At 35.3% G+C, this 18,259-nt stretch overlaps 1 protein-coding gene and 1 long non-coding RNA gene across 2 annotated transcripts in view; one reads left to right on the top strand and one right to left on the bottom strand.

Annotated features, from left to right (window-relative positions):
* EBPL (EBP like) overlaps nucleotides 1-18,259 on the top strand; it is a 41,012-nt gene that overhangs the window by 18,439 nt on the left and 4,314 nt on the right. Inside the window, exon 2 of the mRNA XM_074217154.1 lies at nucleotides 7,518-7,587. Coding sequence (XP_074073255.1) covers nucleotides 7,518-7,587 — 70 coding nt within the window. The remainder of the gene's footprint in view (nucleotides 1-7,517; nucleotides 7,588-18,259) is intronic.
* Nucleotides 11,639-13,581, bottom strand: LOC141508487 (uncharacterized). The gene is made up of 2 exons (XR_012474424.1): nucleotides 13,489-13,581; nucleotides 11,639-11,941 (listed from the first exon to the last, which is right to left on the bottom strand). It is a non-coding gene; the product is annotated as an uncharacterized LOC141508487 (long non-coding RNA).

Below are 18,259 nucleotides of genomic sequence, written 5' to 3'. Positions count from 1 at the left end.
TTCAGCACCATTCAATCACTGATACATAGACGTTAGAATATACATAATAGCTCTATATGACTCCCTAATAAGGATATTTTCATCAAAATTTTGAAAATGTTACATTTTGCAAGAGTGTATGTCTAAGAGTATATAACACGATGAATAAAAATTTAATTGTAGATGGGAAACTGCAAAATTTCCAGGTAGAAAAAAAAGAGGCCCTTCATAGAAGAACTTGATAATTATATTCACTTATATGAAGCAGATCATTTGAAAGATAATTTTAGTTCATCTTATTATAAGGCTTAAAATTATTTATTATTATTATTATTATTATTATTATTATTATTATTGGTAGAACAAATAAAGCAGAGAATAGAATGTTGATACTGTCAGTACATTTGATAATGCCCTCTTTTTTTGAAATATCAGGTAAAACAAGCCTATCTTCCTCAAAGTTAAGATAATCACTTTATATTAAATACATAAAATACAACAAAATTATAATTTAAGAAAATTAAGTGGAACTTACATTTCAATTAAAGATACAAACTTAGAACAATATTTTGATATAAAAACCTTACTATACTTTTTAGTATTTTGTTTACAACAAATAAGTAAACTTAGACTATCCAACCTCTAACATAACTTTATATAACCGAAGACATCATCTTTTACAATATGATGAGTCAGCACACATGCACACTTTGATGTCACTATCTGTATGCCCCTTAGATCAGAAAATGTTTAAACTTAAACTTAAATTCATTACCTTATAGTCATGACATTAATGACTGAGATATTTTTTTAAAAACAAATTTGAAAAAAAATACTATTTTATTTTCCAATTATAAGTATTAGATAAAGTGCTTAGAATTTTTAAGCAGCCATTACAGAACATATTAGAAATCTTAAAAACAAAAGATACAGGACAGCAAAAGTATATAATAAGCTGCTTAGAACACAGAGAGTATGCTACTAATGTTAACATTTAAGATTAATAATCCCAGACTGTAAAATATTATGAATTTGGTGTCATAAAGCTGAAATGCATGTGAGATATCAATAGAAACTCTTTTAATTCAGGAACAATGTTTTTGTATTTACTTCAGTTCAAAAAAATTGGCCTATTATCCTAGGTTTGTCTGCCCTACAAACCCATAGTCTTTGACTATGACTGACTGCTAGTATAACATTAGCAATCATTCTTTCTCTTATAAAGTTGTATCTTTTAGTAGAACATTAGATTCTTGCCCATACCTTGTTGCTGTACGTATTTCTGTGCTTTTATGTTATTATCAAAATGATCATCATCTGCAAAATATTGTTGTCAACTGGATACATTGTATTTTCAAAGGAAGTTGTAACATTAACCATGAACATTAAATCTATGGGCACTTAAGACATTGAGTAAAAAAGCCTCATAAGGCAGAAGTTCTACCTTGGATCATATTTGGAGAATATGGAATATTTTCTGGGACTTTTGGCCATCTCTTAACACTTTTTTCCCTATGATGAACAGTATCCTCCATAGAGTGAGACCTAGCGACACAGGAGGGACCTTGCTCCTTTAATCTAAGAGTCATACTGATGATCTCATCTAAGTCTTCCTGTGTTTCTATTTATTCATCATATTTTTCCCCAAGACAATAATATTCTATCACATTTGTGTGACACAGGTTATTTCAGTATTCCCTAGTCAATGACAAGTTGCTTACACTTCTTCACTATGACAAAAAGTATGGCTATAAATATTTGATGTATATGGATGAAGTTCTCTTTTAAGATTTGCTTCATAGCATCATAGGCTCATAGATGTTTGTTGGTTGTTGTCCTTTTTGCTCAAAGAAGATCAAAATAACATCACTGTATTAAGGATCAGGATACAGTGTGTCCAACTGTGACTGATCAGACTAAAATGAATTTGGAAGACTCTGCCAGAGGTTGGGCACCAATACTTCATATAAACATTTTGAATGGATATAGAGCTGGAAGGGACCTTAGGACTATCATTTCCTAAACCTTCATTTTACAAATGAGGAAATTTATTCACAAAAAGAGGAACTTGCTTGAGGCCATACAGTTTGCAAGTGTCTGACTCTGGTGCTTAAGCACAGTGCCTCACTCGAGAAAGAGTAAGTGCTCAATAAATATGGGTGATGTGATTGTCTGACTAACTGACTTCAAGACCAGTACTTTATCCATTGTTCTCAGAAACTTTCCCACATAAAGTATAGAGGGTCTTAAACTTAATCCAACCTCTTCATTTTACACATTAGAAAGCTAGGATTTATGTACAACTTTTACAGTCACAAAGTTATGTTTTCATGCATTAGCTAACACTTCATTGGCTGTTTCCTCTCATTTGCAGTTTCCCCATCTCTAAAATGATGTGTTTGGGTTAGATTTTCTTCAGGGTCCATTTCAATGCTACCATCTTTACAAATCCATGCTCCCTGTGTGACCTGGGTCAGACCAACAAGATCCAAGACTATATTCTTCCAGGCAACTAGGGAAGCACTGGATATGGAGTCAAAAGAAAACCTGAATTTAGGTCCAGCCTCAGACACTGTGTGACCCTGGGTAATTCACTTAACCTCTGTTTACCTCAATTTCCTCATTTGTAAGATGGGATAATAATATCACCAGCCTCCCAGGATTATCATTCAGATAAAATGAGATAATATTTGAAAGTGCACAGTGCTTGACAAATATAGGCATTTAATAACTGTTTCCTTCCTTCCTTCAAACAACATCTCATTTGGAACTAATCTAGTTTTAATAATTCCACAACTCTCCACTAAAATGATTTCACCCAAGCTTTACAGTTCTGAATTCTAGGCATGTTTCCAAAGTAAGAAAAATTTTTTTCTAGTCAATGAAGTTTGCATTGATAAGAATTGTTCCTTTAATTTAAATGATCAGAACAGAGCTCAGGGGGCAGTGTTTGGTCTTGATTACCTATGTAACTTCTGGGATAAACTTAGTTCACAGGTAATATTAAATAAAAGTAGCTTTGGTAGGAGAAGCCTGTACATACCTCACCCATACTGCCAAAGTATCTTTAATACTGTAATGATAATGATATAATATTACTAATTCTGTAACATTTTTAACATTATAATGATTGATCATTCTTAGATTTGATCAGTACCATAGTTGTGGGACCCCTTCAAGATATTGTTCAGGAAGACTTTTTTCACTTCTCAGACACTTACTAGCTGTGTGACACTGGACAAATGACCTTTTTCTGCCTCAAGTTTCATCATCTGGAAAGTGGGAATGAAGAGGATCTTTTGCAATCAGAGATGAGGCTCAGTTCTGCTTCACCTGCCGCCCCCCTCACCACACATTCTTGGAATATCATCCATCTTATAAGATTGTTGTGAGGATCAAATGCATATATGAAAGTTCTACAAATCATAGCCATCACTTTATAAATGATTTATTCTAGCTTATATTGAGTTTCTTTGCTGGGTGAAAGGCGGAAGGAAATACTATAGTCTGGAATGAATGGGATTTGAGTCATTTGTTTCCAATGTTAAAATCCTCTGATCCCCTAGGAGATCTGATTCATGCACCCCCCTGATATGGCGTCAGCCTGTTGCACACGTCTGATGTGCGTCACTGCTTTCATCAGCCAGCCTTCTGCACAGAATACATAATAACATTGTGATTTGATATGAGCCTTGCAGAGTTCAGATCTTGAACAATCTCCCCAAATTGAGAAAAGATGTGCCATGCATCTTTGTCTTTAAGGTGGACAGAATTAGGCTTTTAGCCAGTTATGGATGGGTTGCTGACACAGAATATTGGTGGGCCCTTTTCTCTTTTCTTTTCCATAGAAAAGAAAGCAGTGTTGGTCATAAAAAAGAATCTTTCTTTCATCCAGGAAAGATAGCTCTCCTTGTTCAAAGGTGGACACTCATCTTATCAGAACCACCTTAGTGGAGTTGCCTCATTACAATTTATAAAACACCTTGGAGTGTTAAATAAACATCTGTTACCATTATCCCTGCTTCAGCAAGAAAAACTGAAGCCTAGAAATGACAAATGACCTACGTCACACAGGGAAACTGTGTGAAAGAATTCCTTATAATGGAAACACATTGGATCTTAAGTCAAAAGACCTGCATTTGAGTCCTAGTTCCGATATTTGAAGAAATACACATTTATTAAACACATACTATTAAGCAGTGGGTTCAATCTTAGGGATTCAAACTTAAAGGTAAGACCTCAGGATTCCTCCAGTAGTTTGGGACACTCAATACAAATTCATTCCTTTCCTAGCTCTATTCCTTAATCTCTCCAGCAATTCTCTCAGTTTTCCTAGAAACCTTTTTATTCTGGATGCTCTGAACTTTTCTCATTGGAAGCACCTCTGCCCCTGTGGCCTTTCCCTTTGATTGGTTAGTTCTTCCCACCATTTTGAAGATGCCAAGGCCTACTATATCTTCCTTCTCCAGGCTGCACTTCTGACTCTTTTGGATTTTTCTCTTTTCAAAGTTAGCCCCTTCAGGGTAGAGACTGTCTTCCTGTTTGTATTTGTATTTACTTAGCATAGTGCCTGGCATATAGTAAGCAATTAATATATGCTTTTGGACTTGACATATGGGCAACTCAAAGGCACAGTGTATAGAGCACCAATCCTGCAGTCAGGAGGACCTGCGTTCAAATCCACCCTCAGACACTCAATACTAACTGTGTAATCTTGGGCAAGTCACTTAACCCTGATTTCCTCACATCCAGAGCCATCTCCAGTCATCCTGATTCATATCTGGCCCCTGGACCCAGATGACTCTGGAGCAGAAAGTGAGACTGGTGACTTAACACAGCACCCCCTCACTCAAATCCAATTCATGTGCTTGTCATGGCATCACTTCCCTGATGTCATAGGCCTCTTCAAGAATGAAGGACAAACAACCATATATATGGAAGTAGTAGCCAGAAGAAGGAAAGGGGTTTGGATCGGGTAGTCAAAGGAGATCCATAAGACAGTAAGTGGTCATTTCTATTTAAGTAGTAATGGTAACATTTATTTGATTATTATTTCCAGAACAAGAGGTAGAAGAGGGATAGGGGATGAATATATGAGGTGTCAGGTCACATAGCAAGATGCCTTTAATAGGTAGTTCCTGGTGTGTTGGAAAATGGTATGATAGGGTGTATCATGAGTACTAAGCTCATGATATCATGGTCTGGGGCCAGCTAGATATTGCTGACACATGACTTAATAATCCTATGTTCCTGTACAAGTCTCTTAATTTTTGAGTTTCAACTTCCTTGTCTTTAAAAAGTATATCATAGGGTGGCTAGGTGGCGTAGTGGATAAAGCACTGGCCTTGGAGTCAGGAGTACCTGGGTTCAAATCCGGTCTCAGACACTTAATAATTACCTAGCCGTGTGGCCTTGGGCAAGCCACTTAACCCCATTTGCCTTGCAAAAAAAAAAATAAAAAACAAAAAAAAACAAAAATAAAAAAATAAAAAGTATATCATAATGCTGTACTTTCCCAAAGAAAGACAATCAATAAAAGTATATATATGTATATGTATATATTTATATTTATATATACTCATATGTGTAATATATATATATATATATATATATATATATATATATATATATATATATATATACAGGCATACCTATATATTGATTTGTGTCTAATGGTAACCATCTCTAGGATAGGAGATGAGAAATGAGGGAAAAAAATTTACATGGTAACTTTATTATATATTTAAAAAAATAGCAAGTTGTACATATTAGTTTGTGCATTTATACGACTTCAGGAGTACTCCTTTAAGGAGGCACAGTGAGATATCCCTTCTCAAAGTTCATAGGATTTTACATCTAGAAAACACCTTAGAAGTCATCTAATCCTTTTGCTTTGTTTTTTGTTCTTTTTCTTTATTATAAAGGATGTTTCTCCAGGTAAAACAGAGGTGAGCAATGAAGTGATGTCAAAACAAAAGATAGTAATTTTAAAAATTAATGAAGGAATAATCTAGTCAAGGCCCCTCACTTTACAAATGGAGAAACAGTCTAAGAAAGGTAAGCTTACCTGAGATCAGAACTCTAGCAATGAAAAAATTCTCAGGCACCTGGGCCACCCCTTCATTTCATAGATGAGGAAACTGAAGGTCAGAAATCTGAAGCAACTTGCCCAGGGTTACATAATAACAAGACTGGAATGTCAGCCTAGGACTTCTGATTTCAGATTCATTGTCATTTCTGTTTTATCATCATCATCATCATTGTCATTTTCATCATAGCTAGGACTTATGTTTTACTTTAAGGTTTGCAAAAAATATTTTGAATATCTTTAACTCATTTGATCCTCATAATCCTATTGGGTTGTTATTATTATTATTCCCATTTTACAGATGAGGAAACCGAGGCACAGAAAGGTTATATTATTTGTCTAGAGTCACATGACTTGTTTGTCAGTGTCTAAGGCAGGATTTGAACTCAAATCTTCCTGACTACAAGACCCATACTTTATCCACAGAGCCTCATCAACATTGCAACTCACGCTTGATCGGTATCCCCGATCCTAGGGCCCCTTCTTCCTACTGGTTGGAAAAGATGGAAAGTGGTTAGTGAGTAGAAAACTCCTCCTAGATCCTACATTTACGTATCAACATAATCATCCTTTCATTTCCCGCCCAGCTCCACTCCTGGATTTCATCACGCTCCCACAGCTAGTATCCTTCTAACCTCCTATTTTTCAGTTTCTTTTAAATGTGCTGTTCCTCCCCCATTAGACTGCAAACTCCACGAAATAAGGTACTGTTTTTTGCCCTTCTTCATATCCCCACCACTTAGCACAATGACTGGCATGTTTTTGTGGTTGTTATTGTTTAGTTATGTCCAGCTCTTCATGACCCCATGGACTATACTGTACTTATAATTTTCTTGGAAAAGATACTGAAGTGGTTTGCCATTTCCTTCTCCAGTAGATTTGGGCAAACAGAGGTTAAGTGACTTACCCAGGTTCTCACATCTAATAAGTATCTAAATTTGGATTTGAACTCAGATCTTCCTGACTCCAGGCCCGACACTATCCACTGAATCACCTAGCTGCCTTCTTGACTGGCAGGTAGTAGGTACTTAATAATTATTTGCTGACCAACTGACCAAATTGCCATTTGATCCTAGGTGGTGACAACATTGCTCCATTGCTTTTTTTGCCAGGAATGTTTGCCTCTGTTCATTGCTGATTGAGTTGTCTTTTATTTCTCAAAAGAATATTTCTGATTTTATAGTATAAATCAATGAAAAAATGCAATTAATACTTTTCAGGTAAGTATAAATCTCATAATTCAGGGTGTACTTCTGAAAACTCTGGAATGATCACTTTGTATATTCAAGGATAATATCTCCCTCCAATAGGATAGTTAACTTGCTATTGCATTATATAGAAAAACCTACTTGATTAAAGGTAGGAACTCATGAGGTATGACTATCCTCTGGCAAATGAGATGCTCCAGTGAAATTATAGTAAATGTTCTATCACTTTTTTCCTTTCCTAGGAGGGTCCTTTTGTCTACTTGTCTTTGGTAGGAAATGTGGCAGACTCAGATGGCATAATTGCTTCATTATGTAAGTATTCTTTTATTTGAATTTTGAAATATTTTGAGGAATCTAATAAGCTTGGTGTGCAGTTAAGAATGTGGGAAGCACAGTTAGAATAAATGTGATAATATTTAAAGTATAGTTTTTTGGTGTTTTATGAATGACTTTTTTATATCATCATATTGCTCATACCCCTAACCCATCCCCAGAATCCTGTCTGGTAACCAAAAAATAATTACTCAAAACAAATGAACACAGTGGCCTTGCTAACCCATTTCTGATTGTAAAATTACATTGTGTGCTTCATCATCAGTCATCTGAAGTCATGGTTGGTCACTGCATTAATCAGAATACTGAAATTTTCCTGTGTTGTTTTATCTTAAATTATTATAGTTATTGGATAAATTGTTCTCCTGGCTTAGACAGACAGATAGAGACACTTTCACAGATATGCAGAATGGTTACACTCATGTTCCCAACTGATGTTGGATAAGGCAAAACTCTGTCTTCTTATTTCTGCTGTCATGCTGTAAACTAGTGTTCTTTTTTGCAGTCCATTGAGTGCCATAGTTTGATTTTTTCCCTTTTAATTTTTGTGCATATCTTTTTGTTGATTTTGCTATTTAAATACTCCCCAAGTGCAAAGTTGTGGTGTTATAAAGAAAATATATATTAAGTATCACCCAGGATTGAGTTATAGAGTTGTTCCTCTTGAATACAATATTAATGGATCAACAATGTAGTACATTTGGAAGAAGAAAGGGGAAATTCACCAATCAAGTATGTAAAACTTGTATAGAAAGTGCCAAAGTAAATGTGACCACAGTCTCACTCACAGGAACCTAAGCCTCTATTTCCAATATTTGCTGATTCTGTCTTCATGTTGATATTATAGAACATAATTACAACAAATAACAAGAATTGATTTTGTGTGCGTATTCTCTGTCTTGGTTATATCAAACCTTTTTGTCATACTTTTAACAGCTTCTCCTCTTCCTCTAGCAGCATTGAGTTTCTTTATGCAAAAGCTTTTGAATTGAATTGAAATTATTTTACTTTTTTTATTATCTCTAAAGCTTATTTGGTTAAGAATTATCCCCTAATCTTGGTTGTGGAAAGGATGCCTTCTTCCATTCTCGTTTTCTTATGATGTGACCTTTTAAATTGGAGTTGCTTATCCACTTTGAGCTTATTGAGAAAGATGGCATTAGATGTTGATCTAAAGCTAATTTCTGCCAAACTGCTTTCCAGGTTTCCCAAAAGTTCTCAAAAAAGAATCTTTACCCAGCAGTTTGAACAGATTCTTAATGATTTTATTATCTATTACCATTCCTTTTGGAATGGATATACCTATATGGATATTGGAATGGATATACCTATATGGATATAAGCTAGATTGTAGTCTCATGATGAAGTTCAGTAAGCCCCAAGAGACTTATTACCAGAAAGTTGTCTATAGCAACACTCTCTCCCAAGATACAGTAAAGATCTACATCAATGGAGGGAGCATCCATTCCAACTAAAGTATAGTGATTTGGGGGAGTTAAATATACCATATGTGACCTTGGTACACCTATATAGTCTTGGTAAGTGGGTTTTTTAAATATTCATATAGGTAGAGATGTGTACTAATATAATTATAATAATATTTTTATATAGTGTTTGGTTTTTTGTATGGTGTTTTAAGATTTACAAAGCACTTTCTTGTATTATCACAAGAGTCTTAAAAACACTCTAAGCAGGATGTGCTATTATTGTCACTACTTAATAGATAAAGAAACTGAACCTCAGAGAGGTTAAGCAACTTCCCAAAATTCAAACAGCTGATAAACACCTGAAACAGAATTTGTATCCTTCTCTTCATGATTTCAAACCCAGTATTCTTTCCACAATTCTACACTTCCTCTTCGATTTCTTCCTTAGGTTCTCAAAATTTCAGTTCATCAATAATATAGTTTAAAAAGTTGTTCTGTGTCCCAAGCTGTGCTGGATCTATAAAAGAACTTTGGAAAATACAATTCTGCTGCTAGCCATTAGTATTAATATTTATTTTCATTCAATATGATTTCTTTTAGATTTTACATTCTGTTGCATGATTTAATAATTGATTCTGCTATAATTCCTGAGGACTTTTCTACCAACTATGTATGTCAGAACCTTCCCCAGGAAAGAACTACTGCAGTCCCTCATCTTCTTTGTTGCTGCATGGAGACAGAGTCCATATCTTTTTTTTTCACATTTCTCTGCTTCTTTATTGTTTTTTTTCAATTTATTTATTTATTTTTCTGATTATATGTTAAGATAGTTTTCCACATACATTTTTGTAAAATTTTCTCCTTCCCACCCTTCCCAAGATAGCAAGGAATCTAATACAGGTTATACATGTACAATCATGTTACACATATTTCCATATTAGTCATGCTCAGAAAGAAGAATCAGAACAAAAGGAAAAAACCATGAGAAAAAAAAACCCAAATACTTTTTTTAAAAAGTGAAAATAATATGCTTTGACCTGCATTCAGAATCCATAGTTTTTTCTCCGGATGTGGATTTTCTATCACAAATCTTTGAGAATTGTCTTTGATCACTGTATTACTGAGAAAAATTAAATCAATCATAGTTGATCATCACTCAATGCTGTTGTTGCCATGTACAATGTTCTCTGGGTTCTGCTCACTTCACTCAGCATTAAATTCATAAAGTCTTCACAGAGTTTTCTGGCATTCAGACAAGGGCCGTGTCTTACTCAAACTTTTGGATATCATGCAGTGCTCTGCACATAGTAGGTACTCAATAAACCTTTGGTGAATTCACTCAAATTTAATTCTGCACTTCATCTAGGTCTCTGGCCTGTAATCATAAACTGAAGGAGAATGGATTCCCTGAGGCTTGGAAAGCAATTTACATCAATGACAAAGGATGGATTGTGGCTGATTAGCTCAGCTTCCCCCCCACCCCACCCCTTGCCAACACAAGTTGAGTTAAAGGTCAAACTGGCCGTAGTGGGGAAAACCTCAGTGGCCAGAGAAAAACAGCAACCCCAGCCTCCCTACTGAGAGTCGTGACCCTTTCTGGCTTTCATCCTTCCTTGTTTCTCCTCTCTGTTCTTAGACCCCAGAACTCTGGCCTCCTCATCTCTGCTGACCTACTCTGTAGGGGGCATTGCATTCCTTTCTCTTTGTCCAGGCTGCTTCAGGGAACAAATCCTAACTCCATCCCATTAAAAAGGAACTCACATTTTATAGTGTCTGGATGAATCATTGTTGCATCATATATAAATATAGTGCTCTTCATTTTTACTGAAATGAATGTAAATTAAATTATGCAATACATTTTTAAATTATTAAAGCAATAAACATTTATTAAGTGCCTACTAGGTACAAATCTATGTTCTGAGTGTGACACAAAAAAAATCATACAGAGTAGGACATTAATGTACAAGAAAATATAACCTCCTTTATTTGGCATCCTTGCCCAACCTGTCCCTAGCCACTTTCTACCTTCCCAGCCATCCCCTGCCTTACTCCTTGCACTCCACAATCCAGTCTCACTGGCCTATTTGCAGTTTCTCAAATACAAAATTCCATCTCCTGTCTCTTTATCTTTGCACTGACTGTGCCCCCCCCAATACCTAGAATGCTCTGACCTCTTTGTCTCAGTTTCCCTGGCTAACTTAACCATTCTCTGCTTCAGTTTTCCCCAACTATAAAATGCAGATAATAGTTGCATCCACCTAATAGTATGGTTGTGAGGCTCAAATGAGTTAATAATTGTAAAAAACATTTAGTTCCCTATTTAAATGCCTATTCCCTTCTTCTCCTCTTCTAATTGCCTGATTGACTTTTAACTGAGAATGTGACATCTGAATAAGGAAACATGATTTCTGATTGGGTAGAATCTCAAGTAGCAAGGAACCTCAGAGGTGATCTAGTCAAATTTATACCTAAATAAGACTCCTATCTTCTACAACATCTTTTACAATTGGTCATCTAACTTTCATTTAATGACCTCAAAAGGGAACTTTGAAGCCATCTTTACCTTTGGGACACTTATAATTGTTAAGAATTTTTTCCTTGCCTTGATGCTAAATTTGGTTCTCTTTATTCCCCCATTCATTGCTTCTTGTACTTTCTCATGTATTTAAGCAGATTGAGTATAATCTCTCCTCCATGAGATAGAACTTCAAATACTGGAAGAAACTGTTACATCCTCGCCTAAGTTTTCTCTTCTCTAGGCTTGAACATCTTTCATTCCTCCAATCAGTCCTCATATGCCATGATCTCAAGGCCTCTCACCATCCAGATAGACTTCCTCTGGACTCTCTCTAGCTTGTTGGTGTTCTCCTCAAAAGAGGGTGAGCAGCATTGTAAAGAGATGTGATCTAATTAAAACAAAATACAATTACATCATCACTTATATAGTTCTGAACACCATACCTCCAATAATGCAGACTAACATTACTTTTGAGGGCAGCCATGTTGAATTCTTCGCTTTTCTTCAAATTCCAGATTAACTTTTCAGTCATTCCTGTATCTTTTCTTTAGGCAGTTGACTTTTTAAACCTAGCTGTAGGACTTTACACTTATCTCTATAAGCATCACATTCTATTCATTCTAACATTGATATCTGTTGACACAGTTTTGAGATTTTGAATATATCATCCAGTGTGCTGGCTATCCCTCTCAATTTTGTGACATCTACAGTTTTATAAGTATGCCATCTATACCTTCATCAATAAAAATGTTAAATAGCATAGGACCAAGCACAGACCTTGGGATAGTTCCCTACATGCCTCCCTCCAGGCTAACAACTATCCATTTATGACTACTCTTTAAGTTTTGTCAATTAGTCACTAAATTCCTAATAGAATTACTACCTAAACCACTTGTGTACAATAACTTTAACAAAGTCAGGTGAAAAGAAAGGAAGGAAGCAAGGAAGAAGGAAAAAGAAAGGAAAGGAAAAGGGAAGAGAAATGAGATGGAGAAATAAATCTAGAATGATGTGTTCTTGATAAAGTCATACTGACTCTTCTAGCTAAGATGTTCAAAGCCCACTTCTTTAATAATGAGTTCTTGACTTTTTCTAAGAATGTAGGCCAACATTTATCCAGTCCCAATGATTTAGCAAATACTGGGAAGCTCTTTGCTATATTCATGTCCCAGGAAGGCAACAGATTTCACTATTACTAATTTGAAGTAGGCACATTACTCCTTAGCGTGGAGTCACTAACCATCTCTACTCATTACATATTTTAACATTTTTGGGGGTCATTAACCCCTTTGGCAAATCAGTAAAGACTTTAAACCCCTTCCCTGAATAACAACATGTTTAAATGCATAAAATAAAATATATATGATTACACAGGTATCCAATTATTTTGAAATGCAGCTATCAAAATATTTTTTCAAACAATTTCATAAACTCTGCTTCCTACTCCAGATTAAAATCTCTGATCTAAAATTTGGAATTATTCAAGCAAAGTGACTAAAATATGCATGCCTTTTGACCTAGAGATACCATTTATATGCATATATCTCAAAAAGGACATTGATAAGAAGAAAAAAATTCTCATACATATTGTATTTATTAATAATTATGGCCATTTTTGTGATAGCAAAGAATTGTAAGAAAAGTAGACATCCATCGAGTGGAGAAAGGCTAAATGTATGGTACAGAATAACAAAATAAATGTAATTAAATCTTACTAATCTATAAGAACCAGTGAAATGGTAAATTCAGAAATGCATGTAAAGTTATAGATGACCTGATGCAGAATGAAGGAGGCAGAGTCAAGGAAATAAAGACTACTGCAATGTAATTGGAACAAAATAATAACCACAAAATAATTGATATAATAATAATAATAATAATAATAATAATAGTAATGACTATCACTTATCTAACACTTTAACATTTACAAAGCACCTATGGTATCAGATTTGATCCTCACAGCCATCTTGGGAGGTAGGTGTTATTATTCCCCCCCCCAGCAGCAGCTGATGGCACAATGAACAGAACATAGAGTTCAAATGTAACCTCAGATACTTACTGGCTGTTGTGACTAAACAAATCAGTTAACTCCCATTTACCTCAATTTCATCAGCTATAAAATGGGGATGATAATAATAATAATAGCTATCTCCCTAGGTTATTGTGAGGATGAAATGAAATTTGTAAAAAGCACTTAACACAGTGTCTGGTATTATATAAATTGCTCATTCTCTTTCCTATGCCTTCCACATTTTACACATGGGGAAGCTAAAGCAAAGGATGATTAAAAGATTTACTCAGGGTAATATAGCTTATAAGTTTCTGAGGCAGGATTTCAACTCAGGTCTTCCCATTATTTTGCAGAGATAGAAGGTTCACAGGAGTAAAACTTCACATAATTTCATATTTTCTATGTATTGATTGGTTTTGCTGAATTTTTTCTTTTTTATCTTAAAATTTTTTTATGGAATGGTTTTTCTGGGAGGGTGGGGAGAATCCTGGAAAAAATGTCAGTGATGTCAAAGCAAATGATATCACCTCTTCTTTGTTGCCACTCCTTGGTTCAAAAGTAGCTGCTTTTTCAGAGTCCAGGTTCACCCTCAAAGTAAAAAACTTCCTTCCTATTACTCAGGTCCCTGATATTCCCTCCTTCCCTTGTCACATTCCCTTACCTTCCAACCCATTGATAGATTAGGATTTCCTTCTACCTCATCATAGCCTTTTTCACTTTGCTTCTACCTTGAAGTCCTTTTTCCATTTCTTAACACTTCTGGCACAATGGATAGAGGACTGGCCTTGGAGTCAGGACAGGAGTTTGACATTTACTAGCTGTGTGACCTTAGGCAAGTTACTTGGGGAGCTTAAGTGTGGGAGCTGTGTGATTTCATATCCAGGGCCTCCTCCAGTCATCCTAATTCAATTCATATCTGGCCACTGGACCCATGTGACTCTGAAGGAGAAAGTGAGACTGGTGATTTTGTACCTACCTCATTCAAATCCAATTCATGAGCTTGTCATGGTATCACCTCCCTGATGTCATGGTCTTTTTCAAGAATAAAGGACAAACATCGTCATCATCAACACCTTTTCCCTCTGAGATTATAGCCAATTTATTCTGACTACATTGTACTTGTTAGTAGTTGTTTGCATGTTGTTTCCTCCCATTAGACCATAAACTCCCTGAGAGCCAGGACTGGTTTTTGTCAGCGGCACTGAATAGTGTCTGGTGCATAATAGATTCTTACTAAACGCTTCTTGACTTGACTGGAAGGTAAAGAAGTGTTTCTTTAACTCCCTTATGAGCTCTTCTTAGGAGACACACCTGCCCTTCATGTGCACATAGCACTTATCTCAGTTCTGTTGTAAAGATAAATATGGTGTCCTCTATCTAGGTCACTATAGAATCTTCCCTCCTCTCCATCCTTTCCAGAAGCAAAATCCTCAGGTTACTGTCATTCCTTTTGGTAGCTCTATGGCAAATTCCCTGATTAAAAGCCTTATAATAAAACTGTGGTATATGTATGTCATGGAACACTATTGTTCTATTAGAAACCAAGAGGGATGGGAATTCAGGGAAGCCTGGAGGGATTGGCATGAACTGATGCTGAGTGAGATGAGCAGAACCAGAAAAACACTGTGCATCCTAACAGCAACATGGGGGTGATGTTCAACCTTGAAGCACTTGCTCATTCCATCAGTGCAACAATCGGGAACAATTTTGGGCTGTCTGCAATGGAGAGTGTCATCTGTATCCAGATAAGGAGCTGTGGAGTTTGAACAAAGTTCAAGGACTATTCCCTCTAATTTAGAAAAAACAAGATATCGTATTGCCTGATCTTGTTACCTCTTAGACTTTTTGTCTCTTCTTTAAGGATATGATTTCTCTCTCATCACACTCAATTTGGATCAAGGTACAACATGGAAACAAAGTAAAGACTGACAGATTACTTTCCGTTGTGGGGGGAGTAAGATGGGGGGGAATTGTAAAACTCAGATAATATCTTTAATAAAAATAAATTTTAAAAAATAGGCAAAAAAAAGCCTCATAATAGAGGTAGCTTTGCACAGATGGGTACGTTGGACTCTTGTGAACTCACAGTCTATTCACTTCAGCTTTTCATAGTAGTGAATAGCATGAATATCTTATATCTCTTCAGCTTGTTAGTCTACCTTTATTTACTACCAGAACTCCCTTTAAACTTTGTAACTAATACCAAAAACAATTGCCTAATCAGAATCTTAGTAGTTCCTGGGTTCTTTATTCTTTAGGTATTAATAGTAAGGTACCCAGAAAACGAGGTTAAAAAAAATGGAAAGAGAAATCAAAGACTTGAATAATCCAAACAATTAAACCACTAGTCTCCAAACAAACAATAATTTGCTCCATTTTGAGTCTGAATGCAAATTGAAGTATACTATTTTTTAATTTTTTGTGTGATTTTGTAAGGATGTTTGTGCTTTTTTTTCACAACATGGAAATATATTTTTCATGCTTGCTCATTTATAACCTGTATCAAGTTGTTTACTTCTTATGGAGGGTAGAGAGAAGAGAGAAAATTTGGAATTCAAAATTAAAAAAAATTAATGTTTTGTTTTTATATGTGATTGGAAAAAATAAAATACTCAAAAAATAAGTAAAAATAATTATAGTTTACTCCATTTTTGAATAGTAGATCATTGCAATCTTTTGCATTTGGTTTTGTTGGCACTATCCTATATACACTGAGTCCCAAAGCTGGTGCCCTAGGGGTGGAATCTATAGTGGTCTGTCCTTCATTATTGAAGAGAACCATGACATCAGGGAGGTTATGCCATGACAAGCACACAAATTGGATTTGAATGAGAGGTGCTGTGCTAATACCAGTATCATTTTCACCACCAGAATGATCTGGGTCCAATGGCCAGTGAATCAGGATGACTGGAGATTGTCCTGTTCTTCAATTACAGCATGATGTTATTAATGAGGTCATGTCCTTGATTGTTATATATTATGTATTATTCATCCATGTTTCCCATCTTCTGAAATTTTGACCATGTTTCCATAAATATTCCATGGATGATACACTCATCATCATCCTGAAGGCTTTTCTTTGAAATGTTTTCTGGATGTCAGGACAACATTGGATCTATTGATTCTTTGTTCTTGATACATCACCAGCCTACTTCCCTTGTCAGTCATAAATGCTCTGATGCCTTTTATTTCACTTCTTGGGCAAAAATAATCATTGCTTAAAAACAACTTAAGCAGACAAGACATCTGCTTAAAGAGTGTCTTTCATTGCCCTTTAGGGCATGTCTACATAAATACATACACATATACATATTGTGGGAAGGTAGTGCAATGGATAGTGTCTGGTATGAAGTTAGGAAGACTTAAGTTCAAATCCAGCTTTAGATACTTAGTTTCTCTTTGCCTCATTTTTCTTGTCTATAATTTAGGAATAATACAAGCATCTACCTTCCAGGGTTGCTATGAAGATCTAATGAGAAAATAATTGTAAAGTGCTTAGCAGAGTGCCTAGCACATGGCAAGCACTATATTAATGTTATTGTCATCATTATTTATACACATATACAAAATATGCACATGTGTATATACAAAATATACATATGTGTATATATTATATATATATATATATATATATATGTTGTTGTTTAGCTCTTCAGTATTGTCCAATTCTGTATGACCCCTTAGACTTTGTCTATCAGATTTTTTTGGCCAAGATACTAGGGGAGTTTGCCATTTTCTTCTCCAGTGGGTCCCTATTTTACAGATGAGAAACTGAGGCAAATAGGGGTGAGGCCAGATTTGAATTCATATCTTTCCACCTCCAAGACCTGAACCTCATCATCTGTACCACATGACTATCCCAATACCTACATAAATATACTTGGATATATAATAAATATACTTATATGCATATACACATGAATATATATATATTTACATTTATATTTGTATCTATTTATTCTGAACCTCTGTAAGTACCATCTGTGAACTCAGCAAAACCTTTTTTTCCAATTACATGGAAAGATATATTTTAAAATTCATTCTTTTAGCAAGCTTTTGTATTTTGACATTTTTTCTACCATCCTTCCTTCCCTCTCCCCTCCCCATAGCAGCAAATAATCTGATATGGGATGTACATGTACTATCGTGTTTAGCGTATTTCCATTAGTCATATTGTGAAAGAAGAATTAGTACTAAGGGGGGGGAGAAAGAAAGAGGAAAAACATAAAAGAAATGAACCTATAACTTTCTAAAATACATATGTGTGTGTGTGTGTGTGTGTATAGATAGATAGATAGAGAGAGAGAGAGAGAGAGAGAGACAAAGAAAGAAATAGGAACCAGCACAAATGACTAGCTAGTGCAAGCCTAAATAGCTCTTAGCCTAGCTTGCTCATTATTTCTGGACTTTTGTGAGTCTCTTCTCAGCATGATGTCTTCATGTTTTATTTCATTAAACAGTTTCTCCTATTTATTGATTGTCTTCTCCCTTCTCCTTTTCATTAGAAACTTTCTTTGTCCCTGACCCCTAGGGAATAGTTCCTCTGTCCATTATGAGAACTAAAGTCTTACTATACAGATGAGATATGTAACTAATTTGTGGCTGCTCTTGCCTTTTCAAAAAAGAATACTGCTTCAAAGGAAAGAAATATGATATTACCAGTACATTGCCATCAGACCATCTCTAAGATTTTAT

The sequence above is a fragment of the Macrotis lagotis genome, chromosome 1 (genome assembly GCF_037893015.1).
Source record: "Macrotis lagotis isolate mMagLag1 chromosome 1, bilby.v1.9.chrom.fasta, whole genome shotgun sequence".
NCBI classification, from domain to species: domain Eukaryota; kingdom Metazoa; phylum Chordata; class Mammalia; order Peramelemorphia; family Peramelidae; genus Macrotis; species Macrotis lagotis.
Note: the sequence above shows the minus strand (reverse complement) of the source record. Positions and strands in the feature narration are given on the sequence as shown.